Source organism: Sus scrofa, chromosome X, assembly GCF_000003025.6.
Source record: "Sus scrofa isolate TJ Tabasco breed Duroc chromosome X, Sscrofa11.1, whole genome shotgun sequence".
NCBI lineage: Eukaryota > Metazoa > Chordata > Mammalia > Artiodactyla > Suidae > Sus > Sus scrofa.
The window spans coordinates 84,948,482-84,969,387 of NC_010461.5; the positions used below are offsets into that span (position 1 = coordinate 84,948,482).

Consider the following 20,906-nt stretch of genomic DNA (forward strand, 5'->3'; position numbering starts at 1 on the left):
TTTTGAGGAAGTGCCAAAGTGGCTGTACCATTTTACATTTCCACGAGCAATATATCAAAGTTCCAGCTTCTCCACATCATTGTCTTTTTTATTATAGCCATCCTATCATGTGTAAAGTGATAATTCATTGTGGTTTTGATTTGCATTTCCCTAGTGACTAACGATGTTGATCCTCTTTTCATGTCCATTTGCATATCTTTTTTGGGAAAATGTCTATTCAAATCCTCTATTCATTTTTGAATTGTCTTTTATTGTTTAATTATAAGAATGCTTTAAATATGATGGCTACTAGACTCTTATCATATATGTGATTTGGAAAAACACTTCCCATTTGTCTTTTCACTGATAGTGCCTGTTCACTTGATAGTATCCTTTAATACACAGAAGTTTCAATTTTCAAGACGTCCAAATGATTTTTTTTCTTGCAATGTTTTGCCTATAATGTCATATTTTAAAAACCATTGCTTGATCCAGGGTCATGTAGTTTTTCATCTGTTTCCCTCTTAGCGTTTTAGAGTTTATTTTCCTACATCTAGGTCTTTGACCCTTTTGAGTTACTTTTTGTACATGGTATAAGGTAGGAACCTAAATTCATTCTTTTTGCATGAAGATATCCAGTCGTCCCAACACCACTTGTTGAAAAGCTATATTTTTTTCCTCATCTAACAGTCTCAGTACACTTGTGGAAATGAATTGGTCATAGACATGTGTAGGTTTAGTTCTGGACTCTCAGTTCTATTCCATAGATACATATGTGTATCCTTAGGGCAGGATATCCTTATGTTTTGTTTATTCTAGCTTTGTAGTAATATTTGAAATCAGGAAGTGTGAACCCTCCGACTTTGTTCTTCTTTATCAAGATTGTTTTGGCTATTTGAGGGCCTCATTTTTAGAATCAGGTTGTCCATTTCTGCAAAAAGGGTAGTTGAAATTTTGATGGGGATTGCGTTGAATCTATAGATGAATTTGGGGAATATTGCTATCTTAGGATTATTAAATATTCCAGTCCATGAACATGGGATGGAATGTCTTTATTTATTTAGGCCTTCTTTAATTTCTTTTAATGTTGTTTTATAGTTTTCAGTGTTTAAGTATTATAGCTCCTTGGTTCAGTTTAATTCCTAAACATTTTATTCTCTTGATACAGCTGTAAATGGATTTATTTTCTTAATTTCATTTTTGGATTATCCATTGCTAGTGTATAGAAATACAGTTGTTTCATATAATGATTTTATATCCTGCAACTTTGCTGAACTCCTTTATTATAAGCTTTCATAGATTTTTTCTTTCTTTTTTTTTTGCCGTTTCTAGGGCCGTTTCCACGGCATATGGAGGTTCCCAGACTAGGGGTCTAATTGGAGCTGTAGCCTCTGGCCTATGCCAGAGCCACAACAATGCAGGATCTGAGCCACGTCTGCAACCTACACCATAGCTCACGGCAACGCCTGATCCTTAACCCAATGAGCAAGGCCAGGGATCAAACCCTCAACCTCATGGTTCCTAGTTGGATTCGTTAACCACTGCGCCACAACGGGAACTCCAAATAGATTCTTTTTTCTGTGTAGATTCTTTGGGGATTTCTATATTTAAGATTATATCATTCATTCATTCATTGTCTTTTTTGCCTTTTCTAGGGCTGCTCCTGCAGCATATGGAGGTTCCCAGGCTAGAGGTTGAATTGGAGCTGTAGCCACCGGCCTACGCCAGAGCCACAGCAACGTGGGATCTAAGCCACGTTTGCAGCCTACACTACAGCTCACGGCAACGCTGGATCCCTTAACCCACTGAGCAAGGCCAGGGATCGAACCCTCAACCTCATGGTTCCTAGTTGGATTCATTAATCACTGCGCCATGACAGGAACTCCAGATTATGTCATTAGTGAATAGAGGTAGTTTTCCTTCTTCCTTTCCGATCTGAATAGTTTTTTTTTCCTTGCTCAGTTGCCCTGACTAGATTTCCAGTACAGTGTGGAATAGAAGTGCCAAAAGCAGGCATCCTTGTTTTTCTTTTCCTGATCTTGGGGGAGAAGCTTTCAGTCTTTCACCATTGAGTGTGTTAGCTGTAGATTATTCATAAACGCCCTTGATTATCATATAAAGGCATTTCCCTTTTATTTCTGCTTTGTTCAACATTTTTATCTGAAAGGGTGTTAGCTTTTGTCAAATGCTTTTTCTGCATTTGTTGAGATGATCATGCAGTTTCTTTCCTTCATTCTATTAGTATGATGAATTACATTGATTGATTTTTGTATGTTGACCCACCCTTGTATTCCTGGGATTAATCCTAATTGGTCATGGTATATAATCTTTTTAATGTGCTGCTGGATTTGGCTTATTAGTATTTTGTTGAGGACTTTTGCATCTGTATTCATAAGGGATATTGGTCTGTAATTTTCCTTTCTTGTGATATTGTAGTATCATTTTGGCCTCATAGAATGAGTCAGTGTTCCCTTTTCTTCTGGATAAGACAGTATAATAAAATTTCCTCATTTAACATATAAACTTTTTCATGACCTTCAAATTACTCATTTAATGAGTATATAATATTCCTGGTACTAGATGTTCCAGAACCTATGAAAACATTCCCCTATTTACATCTGTTTAATTTTTTTCTATTATATATAACACAGCAGTGAGCATCTTTGTGTGGGTACCTTTTTATTCTTCAGTGCCTATTTTAAAGTTCACATTTTGTATTTAAAATCAGACTATAAGGATTCTTAATAAAGTGTAATCAGATGGAGTTCTGCTCATTCTGAGAAATATTTTTTTCTGCTTATTTCATGTGACTTATTTAGAGTTCTTATAGTGTTGCAAAGTGGCAGGCGGTTTTTAACTTTAATTGCTGACTTCTTCACTCATTTTATGTGTAGAGTGGAAAACTATCCCCAAACACTCACCATTAATGCACATGACTGACTACAACATTGAAACAAAAATAAGGCCTGCCTTAGTAATGTGTTTTCCCACTTCTGAAATTGGAGTGTGGGTACTCTGTTACCATGGATATTTGCTATTTAAATATGCTGAAAGGTTTCAAATGCTCTCTTGTCTTCGTGGGGTATCATAATGATGAACAGTAAATTATCCCAGAAGGTAATTACAAATTATGTGTTAGAATTAATACAGGCTAAAAATTGTTGACTATAGTTTAAAAATTCACATTATCTCTGTTGTGATTAAAATATGTATCTGTTTAAATCTTTCTTTTAAACAGATGTTTTGGTTACTACTAAAGTAAATATAAATGATTCATATATTCTCTGGGAAAAGAAATGCTAACTACTTGATAAGGCAGGATTTTAACCTTGGAATGAAATAGCATTTTAGCATTTGAAGTAGCATCAAAGCATTTTGCTTTGCTGATAGTTTCCTTTGCTTGAAGTCCTTTTATTATTAAAGATATATTTGACTAGTCTTAGAGCCTGAGAAATTATTTTATTGTTGAGCAGGAAAGCATAGAAAATTTAAAGAGTGAGTAATTCAGCTGTCATGCATGAAACCTAGAGGTGCAATTTGAAATTGCACATCAGCTGTTATAGAAATGAGCTTTCTCATAAAATTTTGCTGCATACTGCAGAAAATATGGCAGAGGTTTGATTTAATTCTCCTTACTTGCACAATTACTGATTATAATATAAATATAGCAAATATTGTTGTCCATGAAAAATATGAGAGGAGAATTATTAAGCATTTTTATCCTGAAATATATTATCAGTTATAAAATGGAAAATCACTGGTCTAATAAATACACAGGAGCCCATATAATTAATTCTCCTGTACATCTGCAGCTCTAATCCAATATCTCCAATTGACTACTTGGCATTTCCACTTGAATGACCTTATTATTTAATGCTAACCCATTATCTGATGCTGAATCGTTGATCAGTAATGTAACTTCAAATTAGTGTTTTCATGGGGAAAAAAAAAAAAACACTGCTTTGTGACATGTCTTCTGGTGTATTGAAAAATGACTATTGTCATTTTATAGGACACTTGTGCTTTTCTCATTATCACTACAAACTCTCCATTTTCCAAATTGCGTTCTTCTCTCATTCCAAACTACGTGGAGGGCAAGACGGCCTAACATAGTTCTGGACTATGTGGATTGGATTTGTTTTCTGCTTTGGATGCTGCCTGTAACCATGTGACCCTCCCTGGATATCATTTTTCCCTTATTTGTAAAATGAGGTGTTGGGCTAGAACTATAGAACATTGCTTCAGGTCTCTTGCTATAGAAAGTGAAGTCTTCAGGGCTTGTATGTTAACCTAGATGGGTTATGGTCAAATGACATATGGTCATTTGACTGTTATCCATATCCATACAGTCTTGTAAATTGTACTTCATTTGAAATTTTCCTTATCTATTCTCATTATTCTTTCCATTTCCGCTTCTCTTAGTCCAGGCCTAGATCACAACAAGAGCTTCCTAATTCTGGTCTTTCCTCACTATTTTGTCCCCATACTGATTTTTTTATTTTTTGTTTGTTTCTTTTGGGGTTTTTTGGTTTGTTTTTATTTTTTTGGCCCAAGGCATGAAATTCCTAGGCCAGAATTGAACGGCAGCCACAGCAGTGACAACACCAGACCCCTGACCATTAGCCTACCAGGGAACTCCCCCATACTGCTTTTTAATTCATCTTCCCTCAAGACCAGTTTCATCATTACTTCTACTTAGAAAATGTTTTTGGTCTACTACTTCATATCATGTAACAGTTCTTTTTTTTTTTTTTTTATTAAGCTTTCAAATTCCTAGCATTGATTTTCTGTTTTAATTATATTGGTTTCCTTAACCTCATCCTAGGTTTTTTCCCTCCACCTCTAGGTTTTTGTTTTTTTATTTTATTGTATTGGAGTTTAGTTGACTTAAAATGTTTTGTTGGTTTCAGATGTACAGCAAAGTGAATCAGTTTTATAGATTTTGTGTGTGTGTGTGTGTGTGTGCATGTATCTCCATTCTCTTTTCCCATATAGATTTTACAAACTACTGAATAGATTTCCCTGTACTATACAATAGGTTTTTGTTAATTATCTGTTTTATAAAGTAGTGTGTATTCTCCTTACCTGAATGCCTCTTCCTTTTCCCCATGCCATCATTCCTTATGAAACTTAACCCAGCTGCTTTAGCAACATGTAGTATTCTCTAAGGGTTTATGATACCTTTTTTAAAGGTATAAAGCCATGGCAAAATATAGAAAAAGGGACATACGTCAATTTATTGTGTGTCACCTGTGTGCCAGACGTTACCTCATTTAAATATCTCAACAGTCCTTTGAGATGGATGACAGTAACTTACTGAAGATTCTGAGGCTCAAAGAAGCAAGCTAAATTCCACAAGATCACATGGCTAGTGAGCAGTGGGACTGGGATTTGAACTGTTTGGTATCTTTTAACTTCTCCCCAGGGAAAATATAGCCAAAGAACTGTTAATTGCCTGTTTTTTTTACCACCCATCTCCCAACAAACACATAAACAATTAAAGGCTGGAATTAAAGTGCTTAACATATAGTATGGCATTTAGCAGATATTCCCTAAAGATTTAAATGAAGTTTTTTCTTAAATATTGAGAGTATAGATATTTTGAGAGTTCCTTTCTCTACTTAATTTATCAAGGGAGCTTGCAGTAAGGTGAGGCCTTTCATCTGGTAAGGAGTATCTTGTTATGTTATAGGAACCCCAGGGAGATCTTTAACATTAGTAATGTTGTGATTTGAAGTTTTTCAAAGGGAAAATAGCAAAGTATTTTATTGACATTAAAGGCTGGAAAAGAGATCGCCTTCATATGTGTGCATTTGGCAATCATTCTTTCATGACGTTGACTAGATGACATTTGGGCTAAGGGTGAACAATTCAAGCAGTGTTAGTTAATGTGATTTTAAAGGAAATAATACAGATTGTTGGATGTCACATATGCACTTGGATTCATCAATGACTGTCAAAATGAAAATGCAGGTTTTAATAGTAATAGCTGATTTAGATAACTTCAGTCTAAACATGGTCACTTTGCATAGTGATCAACCCCATTTTGTGGCTTCAGTCATCTCTTCTAATGCAGTTGACTCCCCAGTGCCCACCCCTTTGTAGTTCTCTAAGGTTTAATCTTGCAACTTTAACTCACTGCTAGGTATTTCCATTGGTGCCTTGTCATCTCCAACCTGTATTCATTATTTGCTATGTTGTTTAATTACAGGTTTGTGCTATTGTATTATCTTTCCAAGTAGAATATAAAGTTCTTGGCGTTCCCGTCGTGGCTCAGTGGTTAACGAATCTGACTAGGAACCATGAGTTGGCGGGTTCGATCCCTGGCCTTGCTTATTGGGTTAAGGATCTGGCGTTGCCGTGAGCTGTGGTGTAGGTTGCAGACGCGGCTCGGATCCCGCATTGCTGTGGCTCTGGCATAGGCCAGTGGCTACAGCTCCGATTAAACCCCTAGCCTGGGAACCTCCATATGCTGCAGGAGTGGCCCTAGAAAAGACAGAAAGACAAAAAAAAAAAAAAAAGAATATAAAGTTCTTGTGTAAGGACCATGACTTATACTCCTTTGAAATCCTTATACCTATCATAGTGCTATGGATACAATAGGAGACCAAGTACATGTGATTGCAATAATCTTCATGGCTAAAATGGCTTTTCTTTTTTGGTAACTTCAAAAACCTAGTAATCATCTAGAGTTCAGATATAATTGCAAAGTCAGTAGAACCAAAACAACATAAAAGGTACTGTTTTGTACCTTGTAAAAACAAAAGCAGAGTTCCCGTCGTGGTGCAGTGGTTAATGAATCCAACTAGGAACCATGAGATTGCGGGTTCGGTCCCTGCCCTTGCTCAGTGGGCTAATGATCGGGCGTTGCCGTGAGCTGTGGTGTGGGTTGCAGACGCGGCTCGGATCCCGCGTTGCTGTGGCTCTGGCATGGGCGGGTGGCTACAGCTCCGATTGGACCCCTAGCCTGGGAACCTCCATATGCCGCGGGAGCGGCCCAAGAAATAGCAAAAAAAAAAAAAAAAAAAAAAAAAAAAGACAAAAAAAAAGCGTTATTTTTGAAAATTGTTATGTACTCCTTGTAGAAGAAAATATTTTATTTTTTTTATGAATGACTTAAAATTAAATCCATCCTGGCAAAGAATATGTTTATTACCTTCATTGTGGTGATGGTTTCACAGGTGTATGCGTGTATCCAAAGTCATCAAATTGTATATATGAAGTATGTACGGTCCTTTGTATATCAGTTATAACTCAATAAAGCTATAAAAAATTAAATCCATTCTAACTGGCTTTTAATAGGCAGTATAAAACTATAGCACATCTTTTTGCTGATTTGATTTTTTTGTGTGATAGGCTTGCTTGCTTTCTCCCTTATTGACATGTTGTCTCTTACCATTTTTTCTAGTTTTTTTTAAATAATACTTCTGGTCCTTATGTGTTTTTCTTTATATTAACAACATATTTTAAATTATTTTAATTGTCTTGAGGTTATTAATACTGACTTGACAGGGGCCATGATTTATTTGTCCTTATATTGGCAGTATGTCTAGCACAGTGTATGACAAAAAGCCAGGTAGTGGCAAATCACTCAAGTCTCCTGAGATGGAGACAGGAGCTCCATGTTCATTATGCTGTGTTAGCCTTAGTGTACATTCGCATTACGAATTTAAAACCTTAATGATGATTGACTCTTAAGTTAGCATTTTAACAAGTCTTGATTGTGATTTTAAGCTTTTGGAAAATACCTCTCATTGAGTGAGTGACTATATATACAAAGATCATGTTGATGTTGTTACTTTGTCTAAAATAGGAGTGGATCAGAGTTAATGTCTTCTGTATTTGGCATTAGCCTTTTATTAATTTTTAATAAATACGAAACATGTTGTGGCATTAAATTTTACTTTTTAAAAATTTCACTTTCCCTACCCCCTTCTCTTTATTTTTATAAAGTTACCAGGCAGTGACATTGCCAGTGGAAGTGATGTACTTTCTGATGTCATACCCAGTATTCCAAGTTCACCGTGCCTGCTTCCTAAAAAGAAAAACAAGCACCGGAATTTAGATGAACTTCCTTGGAGTGCAATGACAAACGATGAGCAGGTAGAGATCTTGACATTCTTTTTTCTTTGTTTGTTTTTGGTCTTTTTAGGGCTGCACCTCTGGCATATGGAAGTTCCCAGGCTAGGGGTGGAATCAGAGCTATATAGCTGCCAGCCTATGCCACAGCCATAGCAACGCTGGATCCGAGCTATGCCTGTGACCTACACCACAGGTCACGGCAACGCCAGATCCTTAACCCACTGAGTGAGGCCAGGGATTGAACCTGCATCCTCATGGATACTAGGCAGGTTCGTTACCGTTGAGCCATGACAGGAACTCCTCACCATTCTTAATTATAGGTGGAAAATATATGAAGCTTGATTTATTGCCTGTTTAAAGCTACTGGATAAATTTGGATTGCTTGGTAAATATGAATTTGAGCTTTAATTGTTTTGCAGGGAACAAATACAATATTAAGTGCTTCTGATATTTAAAACATTGTAAATTACTCACTAAAAGATGAAAGGTTTTGGCATTGATCTTATTTATTATAATTTTTCATCATATAGGTGGAATATATTGAGTATCTGAGTCGTAAAGTCAGTACTGAGATGGGTCTTCGGGAGCAACTTGATATTATTAAAATAATTGATCCTTCTGCTCAAATCTCCCCTACAGACAGTGAGTTTATTATTGAACTTAACTGTCTCACAGATGAAAAACTGAAGCAGGTATGTAAAGAAAATACAGATTGTACAGCTATTGAAAATACCATTGTTTTATGCCATGTATACTTGAATAGTCATATGTAAATACATAGATAATTAAGGTCAAAATCACTGCTGTGAAATGTAAATACATAGATAATTAAGGTCAAAATCACTGCTGTGAAATGTAAATACATAGATAATTAAGGTCAAAATCACTGCTGTGAATATTAGAACATGTGGTTTTAAGATGTTCTATGTACATCTCACCTAGCAGTACCTTTCTGAGATCATGGGCATCTAAAACCTGCTTTTTAGTTGTGTAGATTTTGAAACATAATTTCACAATTTAAGGGGTGTTTATGCTAAGGTATAGATTTATTCTAACTCAGCTTAAAAAAGACCAATTGACAGAATCAAAATACTGATTTTTGAGAGCTGTGCTTGAGTGAACATCTGAGCTGGGGAATTTAAGTAGGCTTATGGAGTAATTGAGCCTGGCTGATTTTTCTTCTGCTATTCTGAAATACACATTTCTAGTATTTTCTAAATATAGTCTTTTTCTCTGGTACATAGCTGAATATTCTACTTTGGTTTTGGTTTTTACAATTTTTTTGCATTTATCATTTGTGAAAAATTTCTCTCATTTTGGTATTTCTCTCAACAGACATACTATAATTTTCTACATTCCAGCCCATTTTTCATTAGTATGGTAAATTGATTCCTTGCATTTGAAGACAGGTACTGTGGGCCCCTAGTTAAGATCTGAGAAACACCTTAATCTTAGATGTAATCAGCAATTTACTTAAATCAACTTAAGTGGTGGCCTTAAAAAAATACCTTATCTCATCTATTTTTATTGTTAGTTTCTGTTTTTGAGTGGTATTTTCTTAAAATCCTAAATTCTGAAGACTAGTGGCCTTCCACTTACTGATTATACTTTATTTCCTTTAAAAAAATCTAGCTTCATAATCTGTATTCTAGAATTTTGAAAATTGTCAATTTTTCTGGTACTTGTTTGTTCATTTAGAGAGTCTTTATATTCTGCCTGTGTACATCTGTAGCAGTTTTGACAATCTTTAATATATGTACAGTATTCTTCTTTCCTCCAGTATTTTGAGGGCAGAACATTAGGGAACAACACTAACCAGTTTCTGTCTGTCCTTTCCAAGGTCAGAAACTATATCAAGGAGCATAGCCCTCGCCTACGGCCTGCAAGAGAGGCCTGGAAGAGAAGCAACTTCAGCTGCGCAAGCACCAGTGGAGTGAGCGGTGCCAGTGCCAGTGCCAGCAGCAGCAGTGCCAGCATGGTCAGTTCTGCAAGCAGCAGTGGGTCCAGTGTTGGAAACTCTGCTTCAAACTCCAGTGCCAACATGAGTCGAGCACACAGTGACAGCAACTTGTCTGCAAGTGCAGCAGAGCGGATTCGGGATTCAAAAGTAAAACGTCTAATCAATACAAAACTTTACCTTTCAATATTAACATTAGTATTCCTTCATATAAATTTCTTGGAGAGTTAAAATTATCCTGCTGTCTAGATGCCTGTGGGTTTTGGTTTTAATTGAACAAGCAGGATTCTCTGCTATTGAACAAAGCCCTCTAGGCTGAGTGCTTTGAAAAGCTGTTTTGACCCACAGCCATATCACCTTCAATTTTATCTGATTTTTGTGTCTGTTTTAAGTAAGATAAATTGATGGAAATAATGAGTGAGTCTCAAGATTGCAATACTGACTGCAACTTACTATTGAGCGGATCTTACTATGTTGCTGATGTTGCTGTCTATTCGCTCCTAAAAATGTTCCGTATATGTCTTTTGTGTGTAAGTGTTTTCTTAATGTTTTAATCTTGAATGTTTCTTCTTAACTCGTTTTAAAATGTAATAATGCTTTCTCTCATTTCTGTCTATTCTTTTCACAGTTGAAAAAATTCTGTGTGATATTATTGGGAACATTAAAAAATAGGAAGTTTAAGTGTATAGGGAATGGTTCTGTGATGCTTAGCAGGGGAGTTTGGTTCTTTGCAGTGGCCACAGTCTAGAGCCAACATATGGATATGATAAGAGTATCTCTATAACTCTTTGGGAACCCAGTGGTGACTAGAAGATAGATAGTGATTCCTTCCCTGGTTCTTACCGAAGTAGCAGAAACATAGCCAGTTTTCTTGGTTGCCAAGGGTTTCCTCTGGATATGTGGTCATTCATTTTTGGCATCCATTCACCAGTGACGAGGAATAGAGTACCCACTGAATTTCTAATGGGCTTTTAAGATGGTATTTGCTTAATATGAAAAAGACATGGTTCTTTCCTAGCCATTATAAAATTGCTAGTGCTTTTGGATGCAAGGCCCCTTTAAAAGCATAAGTACTAGAGATTTTGGCAGAGTTCTCTACATTTGTTCACTACATGTTTATTACCCTGCACTGACACCAGTGTGCCTTAATTTGATATTTAAAAAGTCTTAGAAAATGATTGGTTATCCATAATTGGTCAGATGATCAAGGTTCAACCCTTCCCTCTCAGAAGAGTCACTCATCAAATACCATATATATATAGAATCTTGAATCATTTTCAAGTCTAAGCTTTTGGCTCACTTACTGGAACCAGGATGTACTGCAGAGGAATTTGAACATTCCTAATCTGAAAGTGTAGAATTTGATCCATAAAATACTTTGGGGTGGATATGCCTGAACTGAACTTTACTGATTTAGAAATTTTTATTTTGACAGAAGCGATCCAAGCAGCGGAAGTTACAGCAGAAGGCCTTACGCAAGAGGCAGCTGAAAGAGCAAAGGCAGGCTCGGAAGGAGAGGCTCAGTGGGCTCTTCCTTAATGAAGAAGTGCTGTCCTTGAAAGTGACTGAGGAAGACCATGAAGCAGATGTAGATGTTCTGATGTAATAAGGGTGACTTTATCAGTGTTCTTTCTAAGCATTAAAGTATTCTATCCTTATTTGTTTACATGCATCTTGACCAAACTTTTGGTTAGAGCTGTGCTTATGTACCTTTAATAATTTAGGTCAGTGGTTCTCAGCAGCTGGTCCTTGAGTCAGCCGCTTCAGCATCACCTGAGAAGTTGTTAGGAATGCATATTCTTGGGCCCCACCCCAAGACCTAGTGAATCAGAAATTCTGGCGGAGAGGCCTAGCATTGTGTTTTAACAGGCACCAGATTATTCTGCCACACACTCTAGTTTTAAGAACCACTGATTTAGTAAATGTTTTAACTATTTAAACTTTAGGGTGGTTAAATGGGCTTTTTCAGACTAGTACTTTTACAGTTTAGAAGATTTCAAGGTATTGCTGACAAATAGTGTATTATGTCAGTATACATGTGTGGAGATCATTATTCAGTTTCCTTCTTAATGTTACAATTACTTAGTTTTTTTAAAGGGCCATAGTGTAATTCTAAATTTCTAGTGGACATCTTTTTTTGCAGTTGTGGAGGTGAAGTGTGGATTGCTGTTTACAATAGTGCCTTCATTAAGTTTAGTTCTATCTGTTTTCATTCATTATTAACTCAAAAGTGTAAAAAAAAGGCCCTAATATCTTTGTTTTGTTTTTCACTTTATGTGAATTCAGAATCTTTTCTGTAAGTGATGACTACTGAGAAAATGTTACTAGTAGCTGAATTTTAGACTTGATACTATGTTGATTAACATTCAAATGGAGAAATCAATTAAGCAGAACAACCAATTCTGCTTTTCCACTGCTTTTTGAAATTCTAGGCTGTGAAATTGTCTTAAAGGCAGAAGATATCTCTATTAAGTTCTTTCTGTAGGTCTTTTTATTTTCAGCACAGCTCTAATTTTAAAATAATTGCTATAACAGCTTTTGGCATGTGAATAGGTTATTGTTCAAAATTAACTAAAGAAAACCCTTACAGTTCTGCTAAACTCAATAAATCGCTAGATGTACACTGAGCAGTGAGATGCAGAAAAAAAAAATTTAGCTTCTTGGCTACTAATAGAACTCTAATTTTAAATGTGAAATCATGGAGTCTTTTAAAGTATTTTCATGGAGTTTGTCATCATGAACATTAGAAGTAGTGTGATTCCTTTTATTTTCCCACACATCTTTAAACATTCACATGGGTTAAAGAAAATGGAAACTGATACTACTGACAATCAAGCTGCTTTGTGACTTTCATAATTTTCTTTTTATTATGGAAACTTGGGAGGTAATCATGCTTTTGTAGGAGGAGTTGCAATCAATATTTTTTTAAACTCTGGAGTCAGATGTTGATAGATTGCTACTTTTTTTCACATTGTATCATATCAATTGTTAAAAAGATGAATAACTTAAACTCTTAATTCTCATTTGATATAAAGGCTTAACCTTTGCTTACAATCATGTGTTTTGAAATTTTGATTCCATTTTGGTTTCTAAGGTTAAAGAATTGAAACTGAGGGAAAGAAATTGATACATTGCAGCTTTGCTGAGGTCTGTGGTATGATTGTAACATTTCGAAGACTACTAAATTCATACTTTAAAAATTTTTAAAGTATATATGTGTATATGGTTATCAGTTGGAGTAGTCCTTCTTACTTTCCTCTTACCCCCTCTTTGGTGCTCCTAACTAGCTTAGAAGGCCCAAAGAGAGCTTTGGGAAAGATCCCAAAATACTCTGAGGAAGATGGAAGGGGTCCACCTCGTTGTGTTTTCCCTTCAAAATCTAGGAAGAGTAAATGGAGAGAAAAGCAAATACAGCTGAATTCTCTACCTGCTCTTAGCAACAGCAAAATTCCAGAGAATGATTGCCTGTTCTCTTTACCTACTCTTCAAGGGAAACAGGCCACTTTTGGAGACCATAGAGCAGCATTTATCTATTAAATACTTGGTGATAACTTACTTGACAGTGGTTAGTAAAAAAATCCTAAACAGGGTCATGATGTAATAAGACCAATTCCTCTACTCTCCCAATAGTCACGCAGTCTTATCACCCTAGATTTAACTTAAATCACTATTGATCAAGCTTACCAAAGTGCCACAAAGCCAATCTTTAAAGTTTATAACGGTTTGAGTGTTTATAGTAAAGTGTGCCATGAAATTTTGGTAAATCTGGATGCACTGTCTTTATGGTACAGTAAATTAGAGATAGCTCATTAAGTTGGCTCAGAAGAGATTGAAAGAAAATTAAAAAATTTAAATAACTTGGGTTTCTTATGATCAAAGAGGGAGATTACAAAGTCTTCTATCCCCCCGCCGCAAAAAAAAAAAAAAAAAACCTAATAGCAAAAGACAAAAAATTCTCTTATCTTTGTTAATGCGCTATTTTTTTTATTTTTGGTTTTAATGTCTCATGTAGATCAAGTTTGAATTACTTCTTTCTTAGAATAGGTAATACAGTCTGGTCTCTTTTCTGAGTTCATTTAAAACAAATCCAACTCAATATTTTTTACTTTTTAAATACAAACCCTAACAAATTATAAAAATGTGAGACTTGGAGTTCCCTTTGTGGCTCAGTGGGTTAAGGACCCTACCTTTTCTCTGTGAGGATGCAGGTTCAATCCCTGGCCTTCTGCTCAGTGGGTTAAGGATCTGGCATTGCCACAGCTGCAGCCTAGGTCACAGGTGCAGCTCAGATCCGGTGTTGCTGTGGCTGTGGTGTAGGCCTCAGCTGCAGCTCTGATTCAACCCCTAGCCTGGGAACTTCCATATGCTGCAAGTTTGGCCATTAAAAAAAAAAGAAATGAGACTTATTTGTTCCAGTGTCAGTTCTTATCTGTAGAGAATTGACATTGGAGCAAATGAGTCTTTCCTGTTAAAAATAAGCCTTGTTAACTGAGGGCATGATAAAATTCCCTCAGATTCATCCAGAAACATTTTATTAGAAATCTTATATGTATGTCAATTATCTCAACAAAACTGGGAAAAAGGGATCTTATAGAGGTCTGTCAGTCCCTATCCCAGTTTTTAAAAGTGTGAACCTTGAGTTTAAACAAAATGGTACGTGTTTATCTACAGTTTTGCAACTGAATTAAAGTCAGGCCATGTAGTCTAATGTATAATAGAGTGTAAGGGGCTAATTCATGCTGTCCCAAGAAGGACTGAGAGTAAAATAACACTTTTTTTTTCCCTTGAGATTTGTTTCATTTTTAGTTAGGCTGTGGCAGTTTTGCCCATCTTGTCAGTCCTTTTGGTTACTAACTAAATATTGCTAAATTAATCCCAGAAACATGCTTGCAATTTGATGACTATGGATACAGTGAACATCTCATTTTATTCAGCTCTTAAAAGTACGAAAAACCCTCACGAAGGAAAAAATTCAAAAAACTACTTACAAAAGTATCCAGGTTCTGATTAGCTTTAAAAATTGTGAAACTTAAATCAAATGTCTTCATATTCAAGCCAAAAATGTTAGTACATGACAAATATAGACGTCTTGTTTCCAGGATTCTCTAGCAGTTCTCTGTTTGTGGCTTACTCTTTATAGCCTCATGTGCCTTAAAGGTGAACTCTATACTTTTCATCAGTGTCAGGCTTTTCCAAACTCAAATGTAAATGTTGTAATTCGTTTCTATAAAATGCCCCTGCTGTTGGATATCAGTAAGTAAAGGCATTAAATCGAACCAATCAATGAATAATAGAGTGTATAGCAAAACAAAAAACTTCACATCTTAAATTTCATTTGTGTAACTTTATTCTTGGCCCAGTTAGGTCACTGAAGAATACTGAAGTTTTATCTAAATTATAGCTTAATGTTTTCCTTTTATTTTTTCCCTGAAAAATGTCATAAACCAGAATACTTTTTAAACCCAGATAACTCTGGAGAGAGAATTTTCAAGGCAGAAATACTTCAAGAACAGAGATTATATGGCAAGTTGATTCTCTAGTTAACTTTATAGAGATTCTTTTGTATTCATTCGTGTGATAGCCAAACATGTCCCTTCCCTTTAACAGATTACCTTTTAGCACTTCTATCTATAAGAAAAATGTTTGCTCAGAATTGGGAAGGGGATTACTTGAAGTTAGTTTATAGTTTGAGATGGTTGACAGGAATTTTCCAGCTATTTTCAAATCGTAGTATTGATGTTGAACACACTGACATTCAACATGTCTAAACTTACAGGTAAACTTAATCTTTAAAACGACTATTAGGTAGAAAATAAGTATTTGTATACACATGTACTGTGGTAACTTTGGATTCATTTTAAGTCTGACAAAGTAAGATAAATTTTATCTTTACAATGAAATTATGCTAAGTGGGCGAGAAGCATCCGAAAGGTATTTAGATCTAGGCATCCCTGTCAGCAAAGTATCTGAAATATAGCTCCTTAGATATGCTTAATTCTTATTTTTTTGGAAATAACTTACTTATTCCAAAAGGCTTAGAAGGAACTCTGAAAATTCCTCTAAGTAACTGGCTGTTAAGAGTAAGGAAATTGCATGGTATAGCCGAAGATTTGGGTTGACTCACTAAAATTTTATTTTTATATTTTTTATAATATTAAAATTGTTTTTCAGCCCCCCTCATAATTATAATTTAAATCAAGGTTATTAATGTTTTAATCTAGATCACATAATGGTAAATTAATTTTTAATTCGATATTCATACTGAACTTGGAAAAACTGATTTGGTCTTCTCTGATTTCAATATGTAACGCTTTTATTGTCAGATTTCTTTGTTACATCTTTGTGGTCAGTGGAACCTGTGAAAATCTGTGTTCTTTTTTTGTGGTGAGGGATGGGGGTACAAAAGGGGAGAATTGCTCTAATTATACATATGCATTTTGACTATATAAAGGTAGTTGTAGAATTAATATGTATAAATGACAAGTTAACACTTACCTATTCTGAATTGTTCTAAGGAACAGTGGCCTGAAGCCATGGCTTGTTTTGTGGAGCTGCTTGCTCTTTAAATAGTAGCTGACCAACTTGGATTTAAGTTGAGACTTTGGGGTTAGGTTATCTAGCAGAGGCTTTTAGGAATGGAGCAGACCATGTCTGTTCCTGTAGTGGATCAATTTAATTTCCTCTTTGATCATTCTAATTTAGATACAGCTATTATCCATTCTAAATCTTTACATTGGGAGTTTTATAGAACTGTTGTCAAAAGCTATTAATTATATGTAAAACATTTCACAGATGGTTAAAAATTTGTGTTTTTTTGTTTTTGTTTTTGTTTTTTTTAGTTTCAAAGGTTAGTTATGTAGCATCAATATCATAACCAAAGCAAGTAGGAAGTTGACTGGTTTGGAGAATCTTCAAGTAGTCTTAAATACTGTAATGTATCAGATTGTTAACCAGGATTTTTTTCCTGTATTTCTGCTAAATGTATTACTATATTAATGCACTTTTGTATATATAACTGTCTTCTGTACATTCTGTACTTACTACAGTGTATATAAAAGCTGTTTTTCCTGAAGCCGTGAGGGAAAAACAATAGCTGTAACACAAGTCATTTCTATTTTGAGTTCCTTCTTGTACTTGAGAGTAAGTAGTTCAATAGTTAAATCTAAATGAGTATGTATGCTTGTAATTAAAATGGCAATGTGGCAGAGCTGTCTTTTGAAACTCATTTTAAGAATGAAAAGTGTTTTCATTATTAAGAGCTTGTAATATTTTAAATTGTCTCTTTTGATGTACCATGAATTTTTACAAACCCACTGCTGCTTACTACTTTATACTTCTGAATCCACTCCTTTTCATGTCCCATCCCAGAACATTTATCAACAGAGAAGAACTGCTCTCTTTTCTTTTGCTCACAGTTTGGTTAAGCCTCTATAAACTTTTGCTTTGTGAAAGCCCCAATTTCCCAAATGTCATTGTCAAATCATTATTTTTTTTTCCTGGAAAGATCAGATTTCTGGAGAGTTCAGCTTTCATAGTTAAATGAAAATTAGGTCAAATCCTTGTTTAAAAAATATAATTTTCCTTACATATTGTTCTAGAGTTTTTCAGTTGTAATTATATAAAAGAAATGTCTGTGAGCAGTTTTATGTATAGGTACAGCAGCAATTTAACTTTTCAGCAGCAACTTTATCTCTTGCCACTAGAGGGAGGTCTGTGGTTGCTCTCTCCTTCAGAAACTGTCCTAGCTGCTTTTCTTTTGTTTTTAATTTCAGAGGTTGGAACTGACCTCATGCTCAAAATTCCTTTTGTGATATTAAATACTTTGATTTATTAGTCAAAGGTAGGTTAATTGAGCTTGTTTAATAAAGCCAATATTATTCCTGCTTTTCTGTAATCTTCAATTTTTAATAAATGTGAGTTAGATATTGAGTGAAACATATACATAAGTGTGTGTGTTTTTCTTCCCTTAGGTACTCTAGAGCTGTATATGCTGTTCATTATGGTAACCACTAGCCACATGTACCTATTTAGATGAATTCAAATTAAAATTTAATTCCTCGGTGCCATTAGCACCACTTCAAGTGCTACTAGTAGCATATAGCAGGAGGCTTCTGTATTGGAAAATACAGGATACAGAACATTTCCATCATCACAGAAAGTTCTTGTGAATAGTACTAGTCTAGAGATTTGATGTTTTATGTAGTGACCACTATCATTATTTTACCAGTCGACAGTAATCAGTGACTCAAAACTGCTGCCCACAGTTACCTTGTTAGGAGTGATTGGTATGGGAAGGAGAGTGAATTTTTTACTTCACTAAAGCCACTATCTCAGTGGAGAAATTTCTCAAATGTTGACTATTTCATTTTACTACGAATGTGACCTAATGTTTGAATAATGTGGAAATTGGGTGCCAATTTCTGTTTTTATTGTTGCAAAGAGTACTGCCATGGAGTTTTCTCAGTTCATCCTTCCCTGATGCAAAATCAATTTTAAGTGATAATACTTGGATGTAAACTTTTAAACACTCCATTAAAAAAAAAAACCTGCTTATAAATAAGTGGAAGTATGAGTTTCAGAATCACCCCTCAGAGTATTTCTTTATTCTTGTGCTGTGAGAGCCTTAATGGAGTCACTGTTATTTGAGTCTGACAAGTGGGATGTTTCTATTATCTGTGTTTCTTAGTAATAGGTTGATAGATACTAATTTAGGTACAGTGTTACTTCCCCTTATAATGGGTAAATATCATTTTTAACATTCCAGTTTATTCATTTGGTTGCCAGGATCCTCTGTTACATGCTTATTCTTTTTTCTCAAAACCAGGAGATAATTGAATTGATATATTTTTCTGCTTTGTCTTTTAAAAATTTTCAAGTAGGACAGTAAAATTAATACCCACATAACCATATCTACTTCAACTCTTCTCTCATGGCCAATCTTATTTCTTTTATCCTCCCATCCACTCACCTTACTGCAACACCCAGTGATACTAAAGCTCACAGGTGACATTTTTAAAGATTATATATCAGATTTCTTAAAAAAAAAAAAAAACGGTACTTCTATTATATACAAAACTGTGATATCATACCTCAATAAAAATAATTCCTTATCAATTATCTGGCTTGTTTGAAATCAAAACCATAGCCATTGGTCTTATTAATTTGTTTTTTTTTTTTTTTTTTTTTTGTCTTTTTAGGGCCACACCCGCAGTATATGGAGGTTGCCAGGCTAGGAGTTGAATTGGAGCTGCAGCTGCCTGCCTCCACCACAGCCCCAGCAATGTCAGATCCGAGCTGCGTCTGCGACCTACACTACAGCTCATGGCAATGCCAGATCCTTAACCCACTGAGCGAGGCCAGGGATCGAACCTGCGTCCTTATGGATGCTAGTCAGATTCATTTCTGCTGAGCCACGATGGGAACCCCAGTCTTATTAATTTCAAACTAATCCTGCTTTAGTTAGCACTAAGGTAGAATAATTATTTTTATTGCTTGATAAGTCCTGATACTGTATCTTGAGGAAATTTTCAGTGAAAATGAGATGTCTGTTGCTTTTAGGTAAAAACAAATCCCAGTTGTTTTCTTGCTACTTTGTGAATAAAGCCATGGAATAATTTGGATAGCAGGCAGAAGGGAAGGAACTAACTGTTCAAATAAATTGAACCAGGTATTTTCTGTCTCACCTACCTCTGGGTCAAAGAAGTTTTTTTTCAGCCAAAATTGTACCACATGGTAAGGATATGAATACCTGGTATTTGTAAAGAATTATGTAAGGGTACTGTGGGAGACATAAGGTAGAGATTCTTAGCCTTTTATCCCTTAGAAATTAATTTTAGAAAACCTCTTTTTAAATGTATTTATTTTTTACTTTTTTGTTTTTTATGGCTGCACCTGTGGCATATGGAAGTTCCCAGGCTAGGGGTTTGAATTGGAGCTGCAGCCGCCGGCCCGCACCACAGCAATGTCAGATCTGAGCCGCATCTGCGACCTACACCACAGCTCACGGTAATGCTGGATCCTTAACCCACTGAGGGAGGCCAGGGATTGAACCTGCATCCTCATGGATCCTAGTCACATTTGTTAACCAGTGAGCCACAAAGGGAACTCCAACCTCTTCTTTTTTAAAATGAAGTATAGTTGAATCTTTTTAAACAGATGTGACTGACACTGTTGGTTTTGATTTTGTATTTTCACTTACTGAAGTTTATATTTTCCAAATAAATTTGTAGAATTTTAGAGTATAAGGGACTTTAGGGATCATTTAGCTTGGTGGTTCTCAAACTTGAGTGTCATCAGAATCCCCTGGAGGGCTTGTTAAAATACAGATGGCCAGGCCCCACTCCTAGAGTTTCTGATTCAGTAGGCATTTTTATTGAGTTCCTAGGTGATATTGATGCTGGGCCAATGAACACATGGAGAACCATTGATGTAGCTCAATCCCCTTTTCTCCTCCATTTTGCAAATGTAGAAATTGACACTAAGAGGAAAGTGACTTCTTGGCTCCAAACTGGTCAGTGACAGCCATGTCAGAAGCCATATCTTGAGGTGCCTTATTCACAGCCCAAGTCCAGTGCTTTTCATATTGTGCATTTGTTTCTTTCAGATGAGTTGGCTCCAGATGATTCCTTCTGAGTCTTTTTGGAACATTTGGATTTTCCTAGTAGTGGTAAATCTTTTATCTCCCCAGATTGGGAGTTTCTAAGAGTCTACGGATTAAAATTATTTTGCATGCTGATGTATTTTTCTGGGGAGGTCTGCATATCTTTTATCAAATTCTTAAATAAATTTTCTTCCCCCTAATGGCTAAGACTGTTCTTTTAGAGCAATTTTGGAATTTAGAAATAACCAAGGGTCATTTGAAGGGCTGTCTGGTGGCTAATGTGGGTGA

At 35.6% G+C, this 20,906-nt stretch overlaps 1 protein-coding gene across 2 annotated transcripts in view; it reads left to right on the forward strand.

Moving 5' to 3' along the window:
• FAM199X (family with sequence similarity 199, X-linked) overlaps positions 1-17,957 on the forward strand; it is a 29,286-nt gene extending 11,329 nt beyond the window's left edge. The window contains exons 3-6 of one of the 2 annotated variants that reach the window (XM_003135275.6): positions 7,933-8,082; positions 8,592-8,753; positions 9,902-10,168; positions 11,454-17,957. In XM_003135275.6, coding sequence (XP_003135323.1) covers positions 7,933-8,082; positions 8,592-8,753; positions 9,902-10,168; positions 11,454-11,624 — 750 coding nt within the window. In that variant the 3' untranslated portion in view covers positions 11,625-17,957. The remainder of the gene's footprint in view (positions 1-7,932; positions 8,083-8,591; positions 8,754-9,901; positions 10,169-11,453) is intronic. The other variant, XM_005673785.3, reaches the window with a different exon arrangement.